Source organism: Oncorhynchus kisutch, linkage group LG4, assembly GCF_002021735.2.
Source record: "Oncorhynchus kisutch isolate 150728-3 linkage group LG4, Okis_V2, whole genome shotgun sequence".
Lineage (NCBI taxonomy): Eukaryota > Metazoa > Chordata > Actinopteri > Salmoniformes > Salmonidae > Oncorhynchus > Oncorhynchus kisutch.
The window spans coordinates 1814357-1840934 of record NC_034177.2 but is presented as its reverse complement, the minus strand read 5'-3'; the positions used below and the strand labels follow the sequence as shown (position 1 = coordinate 1840934).

Below are 26578 nucleotides of genomic sequence, written 5' to 3'. Positions count from 1 at the left end.
CGTTCAGAGAGTATTCACGTTCAGAGAGTATTCACGTTCAGAGTATTCACGTTCAGAGTATTCACGTTCAGAGAGTATTCACGGTCAGAGAGTATTCACGTTCAGAGAGTATTCACATTCAGAGAGTATTCACGTTCAGAGAGTATTCACGTTCAGAGAGTATTCACGTTCAGAGAGTATTCACGTTCAGAGAGTATTCACGTTCAGAGAGTATTCACGTTCAGAGTATTCACGTTCAGAGAGTATTCACGTTCAGAGTATTCACGTTCAGAGAGTATTCACGTTCAGAGTATTCACGTTCAGAGAGTATTCACGTTCAGAGAGTATTCACGTTCAGAGAGTATTCACGTTCAGAGAGTATTCACGTTCAGAGTATTCACGTTCAGAGTATTCACGTTCAGAGTATTCACGTTCAGAGAGTATTCACGTTCAGAGAGTATTCACGTTCAGAGAGTATCACGTTCAGAGTATTCACGTTCAGAGAGTATTCACGTTCAGAGAGTATTCACGTTCAGAGAGTATTCACGTTCAGAGAGTATTCACGTTCAGAGAGTATTCACGTTCAGAGAGTATTCACGTTCAGAGAGTATTCACGTTCAGGAGTATTCACGTTCAGAGAGTATTCACGTTCAGAGAGTATTCACGTTCAGAGTATTCACGTTCAGAGAGTATTCACGTTCAGAGTATTCCCGTTCAGAGAGTATTCACGTTCAGAGAGTATTCACGTTCAGAGAGTATTCACGTTCAGAGAGTATTCACGTTCAGAGAGTATTCACGTTCAGAGAGTATTCACGTTCAGAGAGTATTCACGTTCAGAGAGTATTCACGTTCAGAGAGTATTCACGTTCAGAGAGTATTCACGTTCAGAGAGTATTCACGTTCAGAGAGTATTCACGTTCAGAGAGTATTCACGTTCAGAGAGTATTCACGTTCAGAGAGTATTCACGTTCAGAGAGTATTCACGTTCAGAGAGTATTCCACGTTCAGAGAGTATTCACGGTTCAGAGAGTATTCACGTTCAGAGTATTCACGTTCAGAGAGTATTCACGTTCAGAGAGTATTCACGTTCAGAGAGTATTCACGTTCAGAGTATTCACGTTCAGAGAGTATTCACGTTCAGAGTATTCACGTTCAGAGAGTATTCACGTTCAGAGAGTATTCACGTTCAGAGAGTATTCACGTTCAGAGAGTATTCACGTTCAGAGAGTATTCACGTTCAGAGTATTCACGTTCAGAGAGTATTCACGTTCAGAGTATTCACGTTCAGAGAGTATTCACGTTCAGAGAGTATTCACGTTCAGAGAGTATTCACGTTCAGAGTATTCACGTTCAGAGAGTATTCACGTTCAGAGTATTCACGTTCAGAGAGTATTCACGTTCAGAGTATTCACGTTCAGAGTATTCACGTTCAGAGTATTCACGTTCAGAGTATTCACGTTCAGAGAGTATTCACGTTCAGAGTATTCACGTTCAGAAGTATTCACGTTCAGAGAGTATTCACGTTCAGAGAGTATTCACGTTCAGAGAGTATTCACGTTCAGAGAGTATTCACGTTCAGAGAGTATTCACGTTCAGAGAGTATTCACGTTCAGAGAGTATTCACGTTCAGAGAGTATTCACGTTCAGAGAGTATTCACGTTCAGAGAGTATTCACGTTCAGAGAGTATTCACGTTCAGAGTATTCACGTTCAGAGAGTATTCACGTTCAGAGTATTCACGTTCAGAGAGTATTCACGTTCAGAGTATTCACGTTCAGAGAGTATTCACGTTCAGAGTATTCACGTTCAGAGTATTCACGTTCAGAGTATTCACGTTCAGAGTATTCACGTTCAGAGTATTCACGTTCAGAGTATTCACGTTCAGAGTATTCACGTTCAGAGTATTCACGTTCAGAGTATTCACGTTCAGAGAGTATTCACGTTCAGAGAGTATTCACGTTCAGAGAGTATTCACGTTCAGAGAGTATTCACGTTCAGAGAGTATTCACGTTCAGAGAGTATTCACGTTCAGAGAGTATTCACGTTCAGAGAGTATTCACGTTCAGAGAGTATTCACGTTCAGAGAGTATTCACGTTCAGAGAGTATTCACGTTCAGAGTATTCACGTTCAGAGAGTATTCACGTTCAGAGTATTCACGTTCAGAGAGTATTCACGTTCAGAGTATTCACGTTCAGAGAGTATTCACGTTCAGAGTATTCACGTTCAGAGTATTCACGTTCAGAGTATTCACGTTCAGAGTATTCACGTTCAGAGTATTCACGTTCAGAGTATTCACGTTCAGAGAGTATTCACGTTCAGAGTATTCACGTTCAGAGTATTCACGTTCAGAGAGTATTCACGTTCAGAGTATTCACGTTCAGAGTATTCACGTTCAGAGAGTATTCACGTTCAGAGAGTATTCACGTTCAGAGAGTATTCACGTTCAGAGAGTATTCACGTTCAGAGTATTCACGTTCAGAGAGTATTCACGTTCAGAGAGTATTCACGTTCAGAGAGTATTCACGTTCAGAGAGTATTCACGTTCAGAGTATTCACGTTCAGAGAGTATTCACGTTCAGAGTATTCACGTTCAGAGAGTATTCACATTCAGAGTATTCACGTTCAGAGAGTATTCACGTTCAGAGAGTATTCACGTTCAGAGAGTATTCACGTTCAGAGAGTATTCACGTTCAGAGAGTATTCACGTTCAGAGTATTCACGTTCAGAGAGTATTCACGTTCAGAGAGTATTCAAGTTCAGAGAGTATTCAAGTTCAGAGAGTATTCACGCCACATTGTTGTGTTATTGACCGAATTTAAACATTTATTAAATTGAGATGTGTCACTGACCCACACACACACACACACAATACCCCATAAAGCCAAAGTGGAATTATATTTTTCAATTTTCAATCTTCAATTTTTTTTTGTCAAATATCTTGAGTCAAAAAGTATTCAACTCCTTTGTTATGTCAAGCCTAAATAAGTCAGTAAAAATGTGCTTATCTGGGTTGGGGGCCTATTCAGAGCTGGGCTGAGGGGCCTATTCAGAGCTGGGCTGAGGGGCCTATTCAGAGCTGGGCTGAGGGCTGAGAGGCCTATTCAGAGCTGGGCTGAGGGCTGAGAGGCCTATTCAGAGCTGAATTGGGGGCTGAGGCACAGGGTTCAGAGCTGGGCTGGGGGCTGGGGGGGCTATTCAGAGCTGGGTTGGTGGCTGGGGGGCCTATTCAGAGCTGGGCTGAGGGCTGAGAGGCCTATTCAGAGCTGGGCTGAGGGCTGAGAGGCCTATTCAGAGCTGGATTAGGGGCTGAGGCACAGGGTTCAGAGCTGGGCTGGGGCTGGGGGGCTATTCAGAGCTGGGCTGGGGGCTGGGGGGCCTATTCAGAGCTGGGTTGGTGGCTGGGGGGCCTATTCAGAGCTGGGCTGAGGGCTGAGAGGCCTATTCAGAGCTGGGCTGAGGGCTGAGAGGCCTATTCAGAGCTGGATTGGGGGCTGAGGCACAGGGTTCAGAGCTGGGCTGGGGGCTGGGGGGGCTATTCAGAGCTGGGCTGGGGGCTGGGGGGCCTATTCAGAGCTGTGCTGGGGGCTAAGGGACCTATTCAGAGCTGGGCTGAGGGCTGAGAGGCCTATTCAGAGCTGGGGCTGAGGGCTGAGAGGCCTATTCAGAGCTGGGCTGAGGGCTGAGAGGCCTATTCAGAGCTGGATTGGGGGCTGAGGCACAGGGTTCAGAGCTGGGCTGGGGGCTGGGGGGCTATTCAGAGCTGGGCTGGGGGCTGGGGGGCCTATTCAGAGCTGGGCTGGGGGGCCTATTCAGAGCTGGGTTGAGGGGCCTATTCAGAGCTGGGTTGGGGGCCTATTCAGAGCCTGGCTGAGGGGCCTATTCAGAGCTGGTCTGGGGGTTGAGGCACAGGGTTGGCCTATTCAGAGCTGGGCTGGGGGCTGAGGCACAGGGTTGGCCTATTCAGAGCTGGGCTGGGGGCTGAGGCACAGGGTAGGACTATTCAGAGCTGGCCTGGGAGCTGAGGCACAGGGTAGGACTATTCAGAGCTGGGCTGGGAGCTGAGGCACAGGGTAGGACTATTCAGAGCTGGGCTGAGGAGCCTATTCAGAGCTGGGCTGAGGAGCCTATTCAGAGCTGGGCTGAGGAGCCTATTCAGAGCTGGGCTGAGGAGCCTATTCAGAGCTGGGCTGAGGAGCCTATTCAGAGCTGGGCTGAGGAGCCTATTCAGAGCTGGGCTGAGGAGCCTATTCAGAGCTGGGCTGAGGAGCCTATTCAGAGCTGGGCTGAGGAGCCTATTCAGAGCTGGGCTGAGGAGCCTATTCAGAGCTGGGCTGAGGGGCCTATTCAGAGCTGGGCTGAGGGGCCTATTCAGAGCTGGGCTGAGGGCTGAGAGGCCTATTCAGAGCTGGGCTGAGGGCTGAGAGGCCTATTCAGAGCTGGATTGGGGGCTGAGGCACAGGGTTCAGAGCTGGGCTGGGGGCTGGGGGGGCTATTCAGAGCTGGGCTGGGGGCTGGGGGGCCTATTCAGAGCTGGGTTGGTGGCTGGGGGGCCTATTCAGAGCTGGGCTGAGGGCTGAGAGGCCTATTCAGAGCTGGGCTGAGGGCTGAGAGGCCTATTCAGAGCTGGATTGGGGGCTGAGGCACAGGGTTCAGAGCTGGGCTGGGGGCTGGGGGGGCTATTCAGAGCTGGGCTGGGGGCTGGGGGGCCTATTCAGAGCTGTGCTGGGGGCTAAGGGACCTATTCAGAGCTGGGCTGAGGGCTGAGAGGCCTATTCAGAGCTGGGCTGAGGGCTGAGAGGCCTATTCAGAGCTGGGCTGAGGGCTGAGAGGCCTATTCAGAGCTGGGCTGAGGAGCCTATTCAGAGCTGGGCTGAGGAGCCTATTCAGAGCTGGGCTGAGGAGCCTATTCAGAGCTGGGCTGAGGAGCCTATTCAGAGCTGGGCTGAGGAGCCTATTCAGAGCTGGGCTGAGGAGCCTATTCAGAGCTGGGCTGAGGAGCCTATTCAGAGCTGGGCTGAGGAGCCTATTCAGAGCTGGGCTGAGGAGCCTATTCAGAGCTGGGCTGAGGGGCCTATTCAGAGCTGGGCTGAGGGGCCTATTCAGAGCTGGGCTGAGGGCTGAGAGGCCTATTCAGAGCTGGGCTGAGGGCTGAGAGGCCTATTCAGAGCTGGATTGGGGGCTGAGGCACAGGGTTCAGAGCTGGGCTGGGGGCTGGGGGGGCTATTCAGAGCTGGGCTGGGGGCTGGGGGGCCTATTCAGAGCTGGGTTGGTGGCTGGGGGGCCTATTCAGAGCTGGGCTGAGGGCTGAGAGGCCTATTCAGAGCTGGGCTGAGGGCTGAGAGGCCTATTCAGAGCTGGATTGGGGGCTGAGGCACAGGGTTCAGAGCTGGGCTGGGGGCTGGGGGGGCTATTCAGAGCTGGGCTGGGGCTGGGGGGCCTATTCAGAGCTGTGCTGGGGGCTAAGGGACCTATTCAGAGCTGGGCTGAGGGCTGAGAGGCCTATTCAGAGCTGGGCTGAGGGCTGAGAGGCCTATTCAGAGCTGGGCTGAGGGCTGAGAGGCCTATTCAGAGCTGGGCTGAGAGGCCTATTCAGAGCTGGGCTGAGGGCTGAGAGGCCTATTCAGAGCTGGATTGGGGGCTGAGGCACAGGGTTCAGAGCTGGGCTGGGGGGGCTATTCAGAGCTGGGCTGGGGGGCCTATTCAGAGCTGGGCTGGGGGCCTATTCAGAGCTGGGCTGGGGGGCCTATTCAGAGCTGGGTTGAGGGGCCTATTCAGAGCTGGGTTGGGGGGCCTATTCAGAGCCTGGCTGAGGGGCCTATTCAGAGCTGGGCTGGGGGCTGAGGCACAGGGTTGGCCTATTCAGAGCTGGGCTGGGGGCTGAGGCACAGGGTTGGCCTATTCAGAGCTGGGCTGGGGGCTGAGGCACAGGGTAGAACTATTCAGAGCTGGGCTGGGGGCTGAGGCACAGGGTAGAACTATTCAGAGCTGGGCTGGGGGATCAGTAAAAATCCTTGGACCGAGATGGCATATAAATGTGAAGCATCCCGTTGGCATTTCCAGTCACCCCCAAATATGGTGATGAGAGGAAGCCAAGTGGCTGGCCATTGGGAAAGATGGATTTTGGCCGACATTCTGCAAGTGTTCTCATCTATCAAACATTTAATCTCAACACAGTTCTCTCTTACCAAATCTTGAATCGGTTACGACCAGAGTGAACTAAGTTTTGTAGAGTGCAAGGGGCAAATTGAGTTATTGCACACGTGCACTTCGGGGGAGTACGCATTCCCTAACGGAAATATGTGAATACGTGCCATAATGAGCCAATAGGATCTCGCCAGCTCCTCTCTGCCCACCTCCTGGTTTATTCTGCTCCCATTGGAAACAACAGGCTGTAGTTCATCTTGGGTAAGATATTTAAACAAATATTTGACACTATTCAGAGGAGCTGGGCTAGGGGTAAGACTAAGAACTCTGTCCCAAAAAACTTGCCTCACTCTAAACTAAACTACAAAATGGTCCCACACATCCTGAATTTTCACTTGGTAAAAAGCCTGTGAGATTGGCTACAGAGGACCGTTCAAATGATGGACGTTCAGCTCTAACACCTAGGTTGTGTCCCAAATGGCAACCCCTTATGGGCCCTGGTCAAAAGTAAAGAACTGTTTAGGGAATAGGGTGCCATTTGGGACTGGAAAAATCAATATCATCGTTCACAAATGAATCCAGGATTGTTTCAGAGTAACTGAGTAAAGATGCCAGAATAAAAAAGCACCACTTTCTCTTGATTTACAGAGGTTACCAAGGTCCTTTATTCAAGGTGATACAATGATAACTTTCTACTACAGTTCAACCTGCCTTCATTAATGAAGAGCATACACACAGGTCCAATACTGAATACATTATTGCAGGGTAAGGACAAAGTTTTTGATTCATCACAGAAACCCTGTTGCATTTACTGGCAGGGTCACACTGTATGGGGTACCATGTCTTAAAAAGCCTGTCACAAAAGCTCACTGAATACTGACTTGCTAAGCAACCATGGACAGGTGTCTAGTGATGGTGTGTACACAGAATTAGTGAAAAAGTGCCTCTGTAGCTCTGTGTTCCTGGCTGACTAACGACATGTGTGCGTGTGTGTGTGTAGACCTTCGCCCTTAAGGATTTTTAGACCTACTCTACTATATATTTCCCTCCTACAACAGCCAGGAATAAACCTGTTGGGCCTCATTTTCTATATAGGGAATAAACCTGCTGGGCCTCATTCTCTATATCAGGAATAAACCTGTTGGGCCTCATTCTCTATATCAGGAATAAACCTGTTGGGCCTCATTCTCTATATCAGGAATAAACCTGCTGGGCCTCATTCTCTATATCAGGAATAAACCTGCTGGGCCTCATTCCCTATATCAGGAATAAAGCTGCTGGGCCTATTTCAAGGCCTACCTTCAAACTCAGTGCCTCTTTGCTTGACATCATGGGGAAATCAAAAGAAATCAGCCAAGACCTCAGGTAAAAATTGTAGACCTACACAGGTGTGGTTCATCCTTGAGAGCAATATCCAAACGCCTGAAGGTACCACGTTCATCTGTACAAACAATAGTACAACAATAAACCAGGCGGGCCTCATCCCCTATATCAGGAATAAACCTGCTGGGCCTCATTCTCTATATCAGGAATAAACCTGCTGGGCCTCATCTCCTATATCAGGAAGGAACCAGGCGGGCCTCATCCCCTATATCAGGAAGGAACCAGGCGGGCCTCATCCCCTATATCTGGAATAAACCTGTTGGGCCTCATCCCCTATATCAGGAAGGAAACAGGCGGGCCTCATCCCCTATATCAGTAAGGAACCAGGCGGGCCTCATCCCCTATATCTGCAAGGAACCAGGAGGGCCTCATCCCCTATATCTGGAAGGAACCAGGCGGGCCTCATCCCCTATATCTGCAAGAAATCGGCCAGGCCTCATCCCCTATATCTGTAAGGAATCAGGCGGGCCTCATCCCCTATATCTGGAAGGAACCAGGCGGGCCTCATCCCCTATATCTGCAAGAAATCAGGCGGGCCTCATCCCCTATATCTGCAAGGAATCAGGCGGGCCTCATCCCCTATATCTGCAAGGAACCAGGCGGGCCTCATCCCCTATATGGTGTATCTCACTGATCATCCCTAAAGCCAACACCTCATTTGGCCGCCTTTCGTTCCAGTACTCCAGTACTGCTGCCTGTGACTGGAACGAATTGCAAAAATCGCTGAAGTTGGAGACTTTTATCTCCCTCACCAACTTCAAACATCAGCTATCTGAGCAGCTAACCGATCGCTGCAGCTGTACATAGTCTATTGGTAAATAGCCCACCCTTTTTCACCTACCTCATCCCCATACTGTTTTTATTTATTTACTTTTCTGCTCTTTTGCACACCAATATCTCTACCTGTACATGACCATCTGATCATTCATCACTCCAGTGTTAATCTGCAAAATTGTAATTATTTGCCTACCTCCTCATGCCTTTTGCACACAGTGTATATAGACTCCCCCTTTGGTTTCTACTGTGTTATTGACTTGTTAATTGTTTACTCCATGTGTAACTCTTTGTTGTCTGCTCACACTGCTATGCTTTATCTTGGCCAGGTCGCAGTTGCAAATGAGAACTTGTTCTCAACTAGCCTACCTGGTGAAATAAAGGTGGTCTCAACTAGCCTACCTGGTTAAATAAAGGTGTTCTCAACTAGCCACCTGGTTAAATAAAGGTGTTCTCAACTAGCCTACCTGGTTAAATAAAGGTGTTCTCAACTGGCCTACCTGGTTAAATAAAGGTGTTCTCAACTAGCCTACCTGGTTAAATAAAGGTGAAATAAAAAAAAATAAAAAAAAATATCTGCAAGGAACCTGCTGGGCCTCATCCCCTATATCAGGTAGGAACCAGGCGGGCCTCATCCCCTATATCAGGTAGGAACCAGGCGGGCCTCATCCCCTATATCAGGTAGGAACCTGCTGGGCCTCATCCGCTATATCAGGTAGGAACCAGGCGGGCCTCATCCCCTATATCAGGTAGGAACCTGCTGGGCCTCATCCCCTATATCAGGTAGGAACCAAGCGGACTTTGTCTCAAATGAGCATGGTGAAGTTTGAGCATGGTGAAGTTATTAATTACACTTTGGATGGTGTATCAATAAACCCAGTCAGTACAAAAAATACAGGTGTCCTTCCTAACTCAGTTGCCGGAGAGGAAGGAAAATGTTCAGGGATTTCACCATTTGGCCAATGGTGACTTTTAAAACGGTCACAGAGTTTAATGGCTGTGATAAGAGAAAACTGAGGATGGATCAACAACATTGTAGTTACTCCACAATACTAACCTAATTGACAGAGTGAAAAGTAGTAAGCCTGTACAGAATAAAAATATTCCAAAACATGCATCCTGTTTGCAACAAGACACTAAAGTAATAATGCAAAATACAGTTGAAGTCGGAAGTTTACATACATCTTAGCCAAATACATTTAAACTCAGTTTTTCACAATTCCTGACATTTAATCATAGTAAAAAAATTCTGTCTTAGGTCCGTTAAGATCACCAATTTATTTTAAGAATGTGAAAGGTCAGAATAATAGTAGAAAGAATTCTTTATTTCATCTTTTATTTCTTTCATCACATTCCCAGTGGGTCAGAAGTTTACATACACTCAATTAGTATTTGGTAGCATTGACTTTAAATTATTTAACTTGGGTCAAACATTTCGGGTAGCCTTCCACAAGCTTCCCACAATATGTTGGGTGAATTTTGGCCCATTCCTCCTGACAGAACTGGTGTAACTGAGTCAGGTTTGTAGGCCTCCTTGCTCGCACACGCTTTTTCAGTTCTGCCCACAAATTTTCAATAGGATGGAAGTCAGGGTTTTGTGATGGCCACTCCAAAACCTTGACTTTGTTATCCTTAAGCCATTTTGCCACAACTTTGGAAGTATGCTTGGGGTCAGTTTCCATTTGGAAGACCCATTTGTAACCAAGCTTTAACTTCTTGACTGATGTCTTGAGATGTTGCTTCAATATATCCACATAACTTTCCTTCCTCAAGATGCCATCTATTTTGTGAAGTGTAACAGTCCCTCCTGCAGCAGAGGACCCCCACAACATGATGCTGCCACCCTCGTGCTTCAAGGTTGGGATGGTGTTCTTCAGCTTGCAAGCATCTCCCTTTTTCCTCCAAACATAACGATGGTCATTATGACCAAACAGTTCTATTTTTGTTTCATCAGACCAGAGGATATTTCTCCAAAAAGTATGATCTTTGTCCCCATGTGCAGTTTGCAAACCGTAGTCTGGCTTTTTTATGGCGGTTTTGGAGCAGTGGCTTCCTTGCTGTGCAGCCTTTCAGGTTATGTCGATATAGGACTTGTTTTACTGTGGATATAGATACTTTTGTACCTGCTTCCTCCAGCATCTTCACAAGGTCTTTTGCTGCTGTTCTGGGATTGATTTGCACTTTTCGCACCAAAGTACGTTCATCTCTAGGAGACAGAACGCGTCTCCTTCCTGAGCGGTATGACGGCTGCTTGGTTCCATGGTGTTTATACTTGTGTACTATTGTTTGTACAGATGAACGTGGTACCTTCAGGCGTTTGGATATTGCTCTCAAGGATGAACCACACCTGTGTAGGTCTACAGTTTTTTCCTGAGGTCTTGGCTGATTTCTTTTGATTTCCCCATGATGTCAAGCAAAGGGGCACTGAGTTTGAAGGTAGGCCTTGAAATACATCCACAGGTACACCTCAAATTGACTCAAATGATGTCAATTAGCCTATCAGAAGCTTCTAAAGCCATTACATAATTTTTTCTGGAATTTTCCAAGCTATTTAAAGGCACAGTCAACATAGTGTATGTAAACTTCTGACCCACTGGAATTGTGATACAGTGAATTATAAGGGAAATAATCTGTCTGTAAACAATTGTTGGAAAAATTACTTGTGTAAAGTAGATGTCCTAACCGACTTGCCAAAACTATAGTATGTTAACTTATTGGTGACATGGGGGCAGTATTGAGTAGCTTGGATGAATAAGGTGCCCAGTCTAAACTGTCTGCTACTCTGTTCCAGATGATAATAGATGCATAGTATTAGTAGTAATGGATAGAGAACACTCTGAAGTTTCTAAAACTGTTTGAATGATGTCTGTGAGTATAACAGAACTCATATGGCAGGCAAAAACCTGAGAAAAATCCAACCAGGAAGTGGGAAATCTGAGGCTTGTATTTTTCTTTTTTTTTACTCAGCCCCTATTGTAGATACAGTGTGATATTGCTTATGTTGCACTTCCTAAGGCTTCCACTAGATGTCAACCGTCTTTAGAAACTTGTTTGAGGATTCTACTATAAAGGAGGGGCTCATGAGGGCTGTTTTAGACAGTGGTCTGGCAGAGTGCCTTGGGCCCATGACACGCGGTCACGAGAGAGTTAGCTCTCGTTCCATTGCTTTTCTACAGACAATGGAATTCTCCGGTTGGAACATTATTGAAGATTTATGTTAAAAACATCCTAAAGATTGATTCTATACTTAGTTTGGCATGTTTCTACGACCTGTAATATAACTTTTTGAACTTTTCGTCCAACGTTGGCTGGACCTGAACGCGCGTTTGGATTTATTTACCAAACGCCCTAACAAAGAGGCTATTTGGACATAAATGATGGACATTATCGAACAAATCAAACATTTATGGTGGAACTGAGATTCCTGGGAGTGCATTCTGATGAAGATCATCAAAGGTAAGTGAATATTTATAATGCTATTTCTGAGTAATGTTGACTACCCAATATGGCGGTTATCTTTTTGGCTGCTTGTTGTCTGAAAGCTGTACTCAGATTATTGCATGGTTTGCTTTTTCTGTAACTTGATGTAGTTCTCTGCAAAATCAATGTTTTAGAACTACTGAACGTAACGCACCAATGTAAAATGAGATTTTTTTGATATACATATGCACTTTAGCGAACAAAACATACATGTATTGTGTAACATGAAGTCCTATGAGTGTCATCCGATGAAGATCATCAAAAGGTTAGTGATTCATTTTATCTCTATTTGTGCTTTTTGTGACTCCCCTCTTTGGCTGGAAAAATGGCTGTGTTTTTCTGTGGCTTGGTGGTGACCTAACATAATTGTTTGTGGTGCTTTCGCTGTAAATCCTTTTTGAAATCAGACACTGTGGTTGGATTAACGAGAATTTTATTTTTAAAATGGTGTAAGATACTTGTATGCTTGAGGAATTGTAATTATGACATTTTTGCTGTTTTGAATTTGGAGCCCTGCACTTTCACTGGCTGTTGGCGAGGTGGGACGCATCCCACATATCGAGGTTAACAAGAAATTTGTGGAGTGGTTGAAAAACGAGTTTTAATGACTCCAACCTAAGTGCATATAAACTTCTGACATCAACTGTATCTCCTCAGTACCACCCCTGGACAGAATGGAGGTAAGCACAGGCAAAATCCTAGAGGAAAACCTTTTTCAGTCTGCTTTCCAGCAGACACTGGGAGATGAATTCACCTTTCAGCAGGACAAAAACCTAAAACACAAGGCCAAATCTACACTGGAGTTGCTAAACAAGAAGACAGTGAATGTTCCCGAGTGGCCGAGCTACAGTTTTGATTTAAATCTACGGCAAGACTTTACAATGGTTGCCTAGCAATGATCGGCAACCAATATGACAGAGCAAGAATACGTTTCGGAAAGAATAATGCTGAAATATTGTACAATCCAGGTGTGCAAAACTCTTATGTGACTTACCCAGAAAGACTCACAAAGGTGCTTCTACAAAGTATTGACTCAGGTGTGTGAATACTTAAATATTATAATATATTATATATATATAATATATTCTATTTAATATAATATTCTAAAAACATGTTTAAACTTTGTCATGATGAGGTGTGCAGATGGTGACAAGTTGTTTTCAATTCAGGCTGTAACACAACAAAATGTGGAATAAGTCAAGGGGTATGTTTACTTTCTGAAGGCACTGTAGGTGAGATTCTACCTAATAAAGTCATGCATCATAGTGACCAGTCCCCCTACCACCCATCCCCTGTCCTGCTGTGAGGTCCTCCTACCTGTAGATGGCAGTGTGATGAGGTCCATGATGACAGAGTCAGCTCCTTTAGTGTAGACGGTGATCTGATCTGTTAGCGGGTGTCTCACCACCACAGACATCCTCTTTCTGGTGGAGTCAAACCCCAGAGTGTGGAGCAGCTCAAAGCTTAGCTTCCCCAGGTCAGGTAGCTCCACCGTCACCTGATCAGGTAGCCGGCCAACCAGAGAACACTTGTAGGCACGCGCCGCATACACCAGGGCAGCCTCGTCAGGTGACTCTGCCTCGTAGCGGAGCTCTCCTTCCTCTAGGGCCCCGGGCTCTCCCTCGGTAGTGTGAGGAGGGACAGGGGAGAAGGCATGTTCCAAACCCACCGGACCTCCAAGGTGATGCTCCTCATCTAATTTAGTCAGGGTGCTCTCGGCAGAGGGGGAGGAGAGGACACTGGAACAATCGCGGTGGGAGGAGCGGTTGAGGCTGGAAGAGCTGCTGCTGTTGGAGTTGGAGGTGAGACGGCTGGAGGTAAAGCGCTTGATGAAGTCCTCGATAGTCTTCACTGGGGACTTTAGCCCAAACCTCATCCGCACCTGAGAGAGAGGGACAGAGGGTTGGAAACATTAGCCCAAACCTCATCCGCACCTGAGACAGAGGGACAGAGGGTTGGAAACATTAGCCCAAACCTCATCCGCACCTGAGACAGAGGGACAGAGGGTTGGAAACATTAGCTCAAATCTCATCCACACCGGAGGGAGGGAGGGAGGGAGACAGAGGGAGAGAGACATGTCCCCCTCTCACTATCTGTCTCCCTCGGGTGCTGAGGGACAGCACCAGGCATCTGGCCACAGATAAGGCCAACTCTTAGGCATACAGTCTGGCATAAAACCCTGATGGCCTGGCTGAGGCTCAAGGGCATTGTGTGAATAAGACCGTTACTAAAGGACAAGGGAAACAAACGAGAAACAGTAGGAAAGTGAAATGGCTCTAGATCTAAGATGTGACTATTCTAATGATTTACATCTCCATGACTAGATGTGACTATGCTACATCTCCATGACTAGATGTGACTATGCTACATCTCCATGACTAGATGTGACTATGCTACATCTCCATGACTAGATGTGACTATGCTACATCTCCATGACTAGATGTGACTATGCTACATTTCCATGACTAGATGTGACTATGCTACATCTCCATGACTAGATGTGACTATGCTACATCTCCATGACTAGATGTGACTATGCTACATCTCCATGACTAGATGTGACTATTCTACATCTCCATGACTAGATGTGACTATTCTACATCTCCATGACTAGATGTGACTATTCTACATCTCCATGACTAGATGTGACTATTCTACATCTCCATGACTAGATGTGACTATTCTACATCTCCATGACTAGATGTGACTATTCTACATCTCCATGACTAGATGTGACTATTCTACATCTCCATGACTAGATGTGACTATTCTACATCTCCATGACTAGATGTGACTATTCTACATCTCCATGACTAGATGTGACTATTCTACATCTCCATGACTAGATGTGACTATTCTACATCTCCATGACTATTCTACATCTCCATGACATGATGTGACTATTCTACATCTCCATGACTAGATGTGACTATTCTACATCTCCATGACTAGATGTGACTATTCTACATCTCCATGACTAGATGTGACTATTCTACATCTCCATGACTAGATGTGACTATTCTACATCTCCATGACTAGATGTGACTATTCTACATCTCCATGACTATTCTACATCTCCATGACATGATGTGACTATTCTACATCTCCATGACTATTCTACATCTCCATGACTAGATGTGACTATTCCACATCTCCATGACTAGATGTGACTATTCTACATCTCCATGACTAGATGTGACTATTCTACATCTCCATGACTAGATGTGACTATTCTACATCTCCATGACTAGATGTGACTATTCTACATCTCCATGACTAGATGTGACTATTCTACATCTCCATGACTAGATGTGACTATTCTACATCTCCATGACTAGATGTGACTATTCTACATCTCCATGACTAGATGTGACTATTCCACATCTCCATGACTAGATGTGACTATTCTCATCTCCATGACTATTCTACATCTCCATGACTATTCTACATCTCCATGACTAGATGTGACTATTCTACATCTCCATGTCTAGATGTGACTATTCTACATCTCCATGTCTAGATGTGACTATTCTACATCTCCATGACTATTCTACATCTCCATGACTAGATGTGACTATTCTACATCTCCATGACTAGATGTGACTATTCTACATCTCCATGACTAGATGTGACTATTCTACATCTCCATGACTAGATGTGACTATTCTTCATCTCCATGACTAGATTTGATGTATTCATAAGTAGTCATGTGGTATACTGCTGGATTTCATCATGTATTAATAAGTAGTAATGTGGAATACTGCTGGATTTCATCATGGATTAATAAGTAGTCATGTGGTATACTGCTGGATTTCCTCATGTATTAATAAGTAGTCATGTGGTATACTGCTGGATTTCCTCATGTATTAATAAGTAGTCATGTGGGTTGTGCCGTGGCGGAGATCTTTGTGGGCTATACTCAGCCTTGTCTCAGGATGGTAAGTTGGTGGTTGAAGATATCCCTCTAGTGGTGTGGGGGCTGTGCTTTGGCAAAGTGGGTGGGGTTATATCCTTCCTGTTTGGCCCTGTCCGGGGGTGTCCTCGGATGGGGCCACAGTGTCTCCTGACCCCTCCTGTCTCAGCCTCCAGTATTTATGCTGCAGTAGTTTATGTGTCGGGGGGCTGGGGTCAGTTTGTTATATCTGGAGTACTTCTCCTGTCCTATTCGGTGTCCTGTGTGAATCTAAGTGTGCGTTCTCTAATTCTCTCCTTCTCTCTTTCTTTCTCTCTCTCGGAGGACCTGAGCCCTAGGACCATGCCCCAGGACTACCTGACATGATGACTCCTTGCTGTCCCCAGTCCACCTGGCCATGCTGCTGTTCCAGTTTCAACTGACCTGAGCCCTAGGACCATGCCCCAGGACTACCTGACATGATGACTCCTTGCTGTCCCCAGTCCACCTGGCCATGCTGCTGTTCCAGTTTCAACTGACCTGAGCCCTAGGACCATGCCCCAGGACTACCTGACATGATGACTCCTTGCTGTCCCCAGTCTACCTGGCCATGCTGCTGCTCCAGTTTCAACTTCCACCTGACTGTGCTGCTGCTCTAGTTTCAACTGTTCTGCCTTATTATTATTCGACCATGCTGGTCATTTATGAACATTGAACATCTTGACCATGTTCTGTTATAATCTCCACCCGGCACAGCCAGAAGAGGACTGGCCACCCCACATAGCCTGGTTCCTCTCTAGGTTTCTTCCTAGGTTCTGGTCTTTCTAGGGAGTTTTTCCTAGCCACCGTGCTTCTACACCTGCATTGCTTGCTGTTTGGGGTTTTAGGCTGGGTTTCTGTACAGCACTTTGAGATATCAGCTGATGTACAAAGGGCTATATAAATAAATTTGATTTGATTTGATTTGATTTGTATACTGCTGGATTTCATCATGTATTAATAAGTAGTCATGTGGTATACTGCTAGATTTCCTCATGCCAGCGCATGTAGGTAGTATTGTGGAATACTGCTTATGCCTGTTGCCAGCGCCTCCAAACATGGATCTATCAGTCCAAAGCTGTTGCTGGGTTCCTTTGTGCGATTAGCAGCTATGAAACAAAACAACAGAAATAAAGCAGAAAACTCGCTCATACTTGACTCACTCTTATTCACTAATGTAATGCTCGCACTGTAGAGCCCTGCAAATGTAATGCTCGCACTGTAGAGCCCTGCAAACATGGATCTATAGCACTGTAGAGCCCTGCAAACGTAATGCTCGCACTGTAGAGCCCTGCAAACATGGATCTATAGCACTGTAGAGCCCTGCAAACGTAATGCTCGCACTGTAGAGCCCTGCAAACATGGATCTATAGCACTGTAGAGCCCTGCAAACGTAATGCTCGCACTGTAGAGCCCTGCAAATGTAATGCTCGCACTGTAGAGCCCTGCAAATGTAATGCTCGCACTGTAGAGCCCTGCAAATGTAATGCTCGCACTGTAGAGCCCTGCAAATGTAATGCTCGCACTGTAGAGCCCTGCAAATGTAATGCTCGCACTGTAGAGCCCTGCAAATGTAATGCTCGCACTGTAGAGCCCTGCAAATGTAATGCTCGCACTGTAGAGCCCTGCAAATGTAATGCTCGCACTGTAGAGCCCTGCAAATGTAATGCTCGCACTGTAGAGCCCTGCAAATGTAATGCTCGCACTGTAGAGCCCTGCAAATGTAATGCTCGCACTGTAGAGCCCTGCAAATGTAATGCTCGCACTGTAGAGCCCTGCAAATGTAATGCTCGCACTGTAGAGCCCTGCAAATGTAATGCTCGCACTGTAGAGCCCTGCAAATGTAATGCTCGCACTGTAGAGCCCTGCAAACGTAATGCTCGCACTGTAGAGCCCTGCAAACGTAATGCTCGCACTGTAGAGCCCTGCAAACGTAATGCTCGCACTGTAGAGCCCTGCAAATGTAATGCTCGCACTGTAGAGCCCTGCAAATGTAATGCTCGCACTGTAGAGCCCTGCAAATGTAATGCTCGCACTGTAGAGCCCTGCAAATGTAATGCTCGCACTGTAGAGCCCTGCAAATGTAATGCTCGCACTGTAGAGCCCTGCAAATGTAATGCTCGCACTGTAGAGCCCTGCAAACGTGGATCTATAGCACTGTAGAGCCCTGCAAACGTGGATCTATAGCACTGTAGAGCCCTGCAAACGTGGATCTATAGCACTGTAGAGCCCTGCAAACGTGGATCTATAGCACTGTAGAGCCCTGCAAACGTAATGCTCGCACTGTAGAGCCCTGCAAACATGGATCTATAGTACTGTAGAGCCCTGCAAACGTAATGCTCGCACTGTAGAGCCCTGCAAATGTAATGCTCGCACTGTAGAGCCCTGCAAATGTAATGCTCGCACTGTAGAGCCCTGCAAATGTAATGCTCGCACTGTAGAGCCCTGCAAACGTAATGCTCGCACTGTAGAGCCCTGCAAACGTAATGCTCGCACTGTAGAGCCCTGCAAATGTAATGCTCGCACTGTAGAGCCCTGCAAATGTAATGCTCGCACTGTAGAGCCCTGCAAACGTGGATCTATAGCACTGTAGAGCCCTGCAAACGTGGATCTATAGCACTGTAGAGCCCTGCAAACGTGGATCTATAGCACTGTAGAGCCCTGCAAACATGGATCTATAGTACTGTAGAGCCCTGCAAACGTGGATCTATAGCACTGTAGAGCCCTGCAAATGTAATGCTCGCACTGTAGAGCCCTGCAAATGTAATGCTCGCACTGTAGAGCCCTGCAAATGTAATGCTCGCACTGTAGAGCCCTGCAAATGTAATGCTCGCACTGTAGAGCCCTGCAAATGTAATGCTCGCACTGTAGAGCCCTGCAAATGTAATGCTCGCACTGTAGAGCCCTGCAAATGTAATGCTCGCACTGTAGAGCCCTGCAAATGTAATGCTCGCACTGTAGAGCCCTGCAAATGTAATGCTCGCACTGTAGAGCCCTGCAAACGTGGATCTATAGCACTGTAGAGCCCTGCAAACATGGATCTATAGCACTGTAGAGCCCTGCAAATGTAATGCTCGCACTGTAGAGCCCTGCAAACGTGGATCTATAGCACTGTAGAGTCCTGCAAACGTGGATCTATAGCACTGTAGAGCCCTGCAAACGTGGATCTATAGCACTGTAGAGCCCTGCAAACATGGATCTATAGCACTGTAGAGCCCTGCAAACATGGATCTATAGCACTGTAGAGCCCTGCAAACATGGATCTATAGCACTGTAGAGCCCTGCAAACATGGATCTATAGCACTGTAGAGCCCTGCAAACATGGATCTATAGCACTGTAGAGCCCTGCAAACATGGATCTATAGCACTGTAGAGCCCTGCAAACATGGATCTATAGCACTGTAGAGCCCTGCAAACATGGATCTATAGCACTGTAGAGCCCTGCAAACATGGCTCTATAGCACTGTAGAGCCCTGCAAACGTGGATCTATAGCACTGTAGAGCCCTGCAAACGTGGATCTATAGCACTGTAGAGCCCTGCAAACGTGGATCTATAGCACTGTAGAGCCCTGCAAATGTAATGCTCGCACTGTAGAGCCCTGCAAACATGGATCTATAGCACTGTAGAGCCCTGCAAACGTGGATCTATAGCACTGTAGAGCCCTGCAAACGTGGATCTATAGCACTGTAGAGCCCTGCAAACGTGGATCTATAGCACTGTAGAGCCCTGCAAATGTAATGCTCGCACTGTAGAGCCCTGCAAACATGGATCTATAGCACTGTAGAGCCCTGCAAATGTAATGCTCGCACTGTAGAGCCCTGCAAACGTGGATCTATAGCACTGTAGAGCCCTGCAAATGTAATGCTCGCACTGTAGAGCCCTGCAAACGTGGATCTATAGCACTGTAGAGCCCTGCAAACGTGGATCTATAGCACTGTAGAGCCCTGCAAATGTAATGCTCGCACTGTAGAGCCCTGCAAACGTGGATCTATAGCACTGTAGAGCCCTGCAAACGTGGATCTATAGCACTGTAGAGCCCTGCAAACGTGGATCTATAGCACTGTAGAGCCCTGCAAACGTGGATCTATAGCACTGTAGAGCCCTGCAAACGTGGATCTATAGCACTGTAGAGCCCTGCAAATGTAATGCTCGCACTGTAGAGCCCTGCAAACATGGATCTATAGCACTGTAGAGCCCTGCAAATGTAATGCTCGCACTGTAGAGCCCTGCAAATGTAATGCTCGCACTGTAGAGCCCTGCAAACATGGATCTATAGTACTGTAGAGCCCTGCAAACGTGGATCTATAGCACTGTAGAGCCCTGCAAACGTGGATCTATAGCACTGTAGAGCCCTGCAAACGTGGATCTATAGCACTGTAGAGCCCTGCAAACATGGATCTATAGCACTGTAGAGCCCTGCAAACATGGATCTATAGTACTGTAGAGCCCTGCAAACATGGATCTATAGCACTGTAGAGCCCTGCAAACGTGGATCTATAGCACTGTAGAGCCCTGCAAACGTGGATCTATAGCACTGTAGAGCCCTGCAAACGTGGATCTATAGCACTGTAGAGCCCTGCAAACGTGGATCTATAGCACTGTAGAGCCCTGCAAACGTGGATCTATAGCACTGTAGAGCCCTGCAAACGTGGATCTATAGCACTGTAGAGCCCTGCAAACGTGGATCTATAGCACTGTAGAGCCCTGCAAACGTGGATCTATAGCACTGTAGAGCCCTGCAAATGTAATGCTCGCACTGTAGAGCCCTGCAAACATGGATCTATAGCACTGTAGAGCCCTGCAAAAGTAATGCTCGCACTGTAGAGCCCTGCAAACATGGATCTATAGCACTGTAGAGCCCTGCAAACATGGATCTATAGCACTGTAGAGCCCTGCAAACGTGGATCTATAGTACTGTAGAGCCCTGCAAACATGGATCTATAGCACTGTAGAGCCCTGCAAACGTGGATCTATAGCACTGTAGAGCCCTGCAAACATGGATCTATAGCACTGTAGAGCCCTGCAAACATGGATCTATAGTACTGTAGAGCCCTGCAAACGTGGATCTATAGTACTGTAGAGCCCTGCAAACATGGATCTATAGTACTGTAGAGCCCTGCAAACGTGGATCTATAGTACTGTAGAGCCCTGCAAACGTGGATCTATAGCACTGTAGAGTCCTGCAAACATGGATCTATAGTACTGTAGAGCCCTGCAAACATGGATCTATAGTACTGTAGAGCCCTGCAAACGTGGATCTATAGTACTGTAGAGCCCTGCAAACATGGATCTATAGCACTGTAGAGCCCTGCAAACGTGGATCTATAGTACTGTAGAGCCCTGCAAACATGGATCTATAGCACTGTAGAGCCCTGCAAACATGGATCTATAGCACTGTAGAGCCCTGCAAATGTAATGCTCGCACTGTAGAGCCCTGCAAACATGGATCTATAGCACTGTAGAGCCCTGCAAACGTGGATCTATAGCACTGTAGAGCCCTGCAAATGTAATGCTCGCACTGTAGAGCCCTGCAAACGTGGATCTATAGCACTGTAGAGCCCTGCAAATGTAATGCTCGCACTGTAGAGCCCTGCAAACGTGGATCTATAGCACTGTAGAGCCCTGCAAACGTGGATCTATAGCACTGTAGAGCCCTGCAAATGTAATGCTCGCACTGTAGAGCCCTGCAAACGTGGATCTATAGCACTGTAGAGCCCTGCAAACGTGGATCTATAGCACTGTAGAGCCCTGCAAACGTGGATCTATAGCACTGTAGAGCCCTGCAAACGTGGATCTATAGCACTGTAGAGCCCTGCAAACGTGGATCTATAGCACTGTAGAGCCCTGCAAACGTGGATCTATAGCACTGTAGAGCCCTGCAAATGTAATGCTCGCACTGTAGAGCCCTGCAAACATGGATCTATAGCACTGTAGAGCCCTGCAAATGTAATGCTCGCACTGTAGAGCCCTGCAAATGTAATGCTCGCACTGTAGAGCCCTGCAAACATGGATCTATAGTACTGTAGAGCCCTGCAAACGTGGATCTATAGCACTGTAGAGCCCTGCAAACGTGGATCTATAGCACTGTAGAGCCCTGCAAACGTGGATCTATAGCACTGTAGAGCCCTGCAAACATGGATCTATAGCACTGTAGAGCCCTGCAAACATGGATCTATAGTACTGTAGAGCCCTGCAAACATGGATCTATAGCACTGTAGAGCCCTGCAAACGTGGATCTATAGCACTGTAGAGCCCTGCAAACGTGGATCTATAGCACTGTAGAGCCCTGCAAACGTGGATCTATAGCACTGTAGAGCCCTGCAAACGTGGATCTATAGCACTGTAGAGCCCTGCAAACGTGGATCTATAGCACTGTAGAGCCCTGCAAACGTGGATCTATAGCACTGTAGAGCCCTGCAAACGTGGATCTATAGCACTGTAGAGCCCTGCAAACGTGGATCTATAGCACTGTAGAGCCCTGCAAACGTGGATCTATAGCACTGTAGAGCCCTGCAAATGTAATGCTCGCACTGTAGAGCCCTGCAAACATGGATCTATAGCACTGTAGAGCCCTGCAAACATGGATCTATAGCACTGTAGAGCCCTGCAAACGTGGATCTATAGTACTGTAGAGCCCTGCAAACATGGATCTATAGCACTGTAGAGCCCTGCAAACGTGGATCTATAGCACTGTAGAGCCCTGCAAACATGGATCTATAGCACTGTAGAGCCCTGCAAACATGGATCTATAGTACTGTAGAGCCCTGCAAACGTGGATCTATAGTACTGTAGAGCCCTGCAAACATGGATCTATAGTACTGTAGAGCCCTGCAAACGTGGATCTATAGTACTGTAGAGCCCTGCAAACGTGGATCTATAGCACTGTAGAGTCCTGCAAACATGGATCTATAGTACTGTAGAGCCCTGCAAACATCGATCTATAGTACTGTAGAGCCCTGCAAACGTGGATCTATAGTACTGTAGAGCCCTGCAAACATGGATCTATAGCACTGTAGAGCCCTGCAAACGTGGATCTATAGTACTGTAGAGCCCTGCAAACATGGATCTATAGCACTGTAGAGCCCTGCAAACATGGATCTATAGCACTGTAGAGCCCTGCAAACATGGATCTATAGTACTGTAGAGCCCTGCAAACGTGGATCTATAGTACTGTAGAGCCCTGCAAACATGGATCTATAGCACTGTAGAGCCCTGCAAACGTGTATCTATAGTACTGTAGAGCCCTGCAAACATGGATCTATAGTACTGTAGAGCCCTGCAAACATGGATCTATAGCACTGTAGAGCCCTCCAAACATGGATCTATAGTACTGTAGAGCCCTGCAAACGTGGATCTATAGTACTGTAGAGTCCTGCAAACATGGATCTATAGCACTGTAGAGTCCTGCAAACATGGATCTATAGCACTGTAGAGCCCTGCAAACATGGATCTATAGCACTGTAGAGCCCTCCAAACATGGATCTATAGCACTGTAGAGCCCTCCAAACATGGATCTATAGCACTGTAGAGCCCTCCAAACGTGGCTGGTGAACGACATTCTTACCCACCAATAACTAAATCTACCCGTGGGTGGCGCTATGGAACGCTTTCAGCACCTTGTAGAGTCTTATACCCGACGAATTGAGGCTGTTCTAAGGGCAAAAGGGGGATGCAACTCAATATCAGCAAGGTGTTCCTAATGTGTTGTACACTCAGTGCCTACCTTCTGCCGGGGCTGATTGGGTGATGACACCACCACTGTGTTACAGATGGTGAGGGCGATGAAGAAGTCGATGATGTCCGTGAGGTCAGAGGGCAGCTGAGAGAGGGACTGGCTGTGGAACCTCTTGAAGGTCATCTGGCTGCTGCAGTGGTTGACCTTCTCCAGGAGCTGAGGGTCAGGCGTGATGTCCTTCTCCTGTTGAAGAGAGAGAGTAGGTTCAGAAGAATGTTTTTTGTCATTTTCAGGTCATAGAAATGTGTCTTTTTTTGCCTTTAACCCACCACGAGAAACCTACACACAGAAACACACCCAGGATCAGCTATGCCTTCTTCAAGGGAACAACGGAAGAAAAAGGCATCTAGGATAATTAGATTCCCACCAGATTTGACTCGTCTGACTTGTAACCAACAACCCTCTCCAACATGCTGCTGCCCTCTCCAACATGCTGCTGCCCTCTCCAACATGCTGCTGCCCTCGCCAACATGCTGCTGCCCTCGCCAACATGCTGCTGCCCTCGCCAACATGCTGTGCTGCTGCCCTCTCCAACATGCTGCTGCCCTCTCCAACATGCTGCTGCCCTCTCCAACATGCTGCTGCCCTCTCCAACATGCTGCTGCCCTCTCCAACATGCTGCTGCCCTCTCCAACATGCTGCTGCCCTCTCCAACATGCTGCTGCCCTCTCCAACATGCTGCTGCCCTCTCCAACATGCTGCCGCCCTCTCCAACATGCTGCCGCCCTCTCCAACATGCTGCCGCCCTCTCCATCATGCTGCCGCCCTCTCCATCATGCTGCCGCCCTCTCCATCATGCCGCCGCCCTCTCCATCATGCCGCCGCCCTCTCCATCATGCCGCCGCCCTCTCCATCATGCCGCCGCCCTCTCCATCATGCCGCCGCCCTCTCCATCATGCCGCCCTCTCCATCATGCCGCCCTCTCCATCATGCTGCCCTCTCCATCATGCTGCCCTCTCCAACCTCTTGGCTACCTGCTGCCCTCCGGTCATACTGTAGATCCCCTCAAACTCAACTATGGACCTTCCAAGCCAGTTCCACTGCTTCTCACCCTACACACTACTCTCTCCCCATGGGGCTGCTGAATGCTAAGTACCATGGGGCTGCTGAATGCAGTGTGTTGTAGTAAGTACCATGGGGCTGCTGAATGCAGTGTGTTGTAGTAAGTACCATGGGGCTGCTGAATGCAGTGTGTTGGGTAATAATGGAGTAGTAAGTACCATGGGGCTGCTGAATGCAGTGTGTTGTAGTAAGTACCATGGGGCTGCTGAATGCAATGTGTTGTAGTAAGTACCATGGGGCTGCTGAATGCAATGTGTTGTAGTAAGTACCATGGGGCTGCTGAATGCAGTGTGTTGAGTAATAATGGAGAGGTGAGTACCATGGGGCTGCTGAATGCAGTGTGTTTGGACAGGATGCTGGCCCTCTTGGCTTCGGCCCGGCTGCCAGTCCTGCGGTGGGACTTGGTGCTCTGGGAGCGCAGCACCACCTTGGCAGCACTCTGGTTGCTGGTGACGCTGTCCCGTCTGGGCAAGGTGCCACTGTGGGACGTACAGTCCTCCTCCTCGGAGTCCACCAGGTCCTGGTACATGGCCAGACGCCTCGCTGGGGAGGACAGACAACACAGAATATTATAATACAAAGCTGCTACTAGAATCCAAACTTCCTCAATCCTAGATAAACAACAACAGTGTGATCTAGCAGACTGGAGTGCGAGATGGGTTATATTCATTAGGTCACGCAACGTAACACGTAATTTTTTTTTTGCAGTTAGTCCCACCTTGTTTCATTCTGTTTAGTGTCTAATGAATACACCCCAGGCCTCCCTCACTGTTCACGTCTTGGGAGAACTATCTTCTAACCCTACAGTCTCACCGTAACCCTAAAGTACTATCTTCTAACCCTGCAGTGCAGTCTTACCATAACCCTACAGTACTATCTTCCAACCCTACAGTACCGTCTCACCGTAACCCTACAGTCTCACCGTAACCCTACAGTACAGTCTCACCGTAACCCTACAGTACAGTCTCACCGTAACCCTACAGTACAGTCTCACCGTAACCCTACAGTACAGTCTCACCGTAACCCTACAGTACCGTCTCACCGTAACCCTACAGTCTCACCGTAACCCTACAGTCTCACCGTAACCCTACAGTACTATCTTCTAACCCTACAGTACAGTCTCACCGTAACCCTACAGTCTCATCGTAACCCTACAGTATCGTCTCACCGTAACCCTACAGTCTCACCGTAACTCTACAGTCTCACCGTAACTCTACAGTCTCACCGTAACACTAAAGTACAGTCTCACCATATCTCTACAGTCTCACCGTAACCCTAGTCTCACCGTAACCCTAGTCTCACCGTAACCCTACAGTACCGTCTCACCGTAACCCTACAGTACCGTCTCACCGTAACCCTACAGTACCGTCTCACCGTAACCCTACAGTACCGTCTCACCGTAACCCTACAGTACCGTCTCACCGTAACCCTACAGTACGGTCTCACCGTAACCCTACAGTCTCACCGTAACCCTACAGTACCGTCTCACCGTAACCCTACAGTCTCACCGTAACCCTACAGTCTCACCGTAACCCTACAGTACCGTCTCACCGTAACCCTACAGTCTCACCGTAACCCTACAGTACCGTCTCACCGTAACCCTACAGTACAGTCTCACCGTAACCTTACAGTACCGTCTCACCGTAAAATCCTGCACAACTCCTCCTGGGTTGACACTGATCATAGTGCAGATGCCTCGGAATGCGGAGTACAGTACCGTCTCACCGTAACCCTACAGTCTCACCGTAACCCTACAGTACAGTCTCACCGTAACCCTACAGTACAGTCTCACCGTAACCCTACAGTACAGTCTCACCGTAACCCTACAGTCTCACCGTAACCCTACAGTCTCACCGTAACCCTACAGTACTATCTTCTAACCCTACAGTACAGTCTCACCGTAACCCTACAGTCTCATCGTAACCCTACAGTATCGTCTCACCGTAACCCTACAGTCTCACCGTAACTCTACAGTCTCACCGTAACTCTACAGTCTCACCGTAACACTAAAGTACAGTCTCACCATATCTCTACAGTCTCACCGTAACCCTAGTCTCACCGTAACCCTAGTCTCACCGTAACCCTAGTC

General features: G+C 47.5%; 1 protein-coding gene across 1 annotated transcript in view; it reads right to left on the bottom strand.

The window, feature by feature from the left end:
* atp10a (ATPase phospholipid transporting 10A) overlaps nucleotides 1-26578 on the bottom strand; it is a 146105-nt gene that overhangs the window by 63794 nt on the left and 55733 nt on the right. Inside the window, exons 8-10 of the mRNA XM_031822278.1 lie at nucleotides 24809-25032; nucleotides 23416-23610; nucleotides 13078-13642 (exon numbers count right to left, since the gene is read on the bottom strand). Of these exons, the coding sequence (XP_031678138.1) occupies nucleotides 13078-13642; nucleotides 23416-23610; nucleotides 24809-25032 (984 nt within the window). The remainder of the gene's footprint in view (nucleotides 1-13077; nucleotides 13643-23415; nucleotides 23611-24808; nucleotides 25033-26578) is intronic.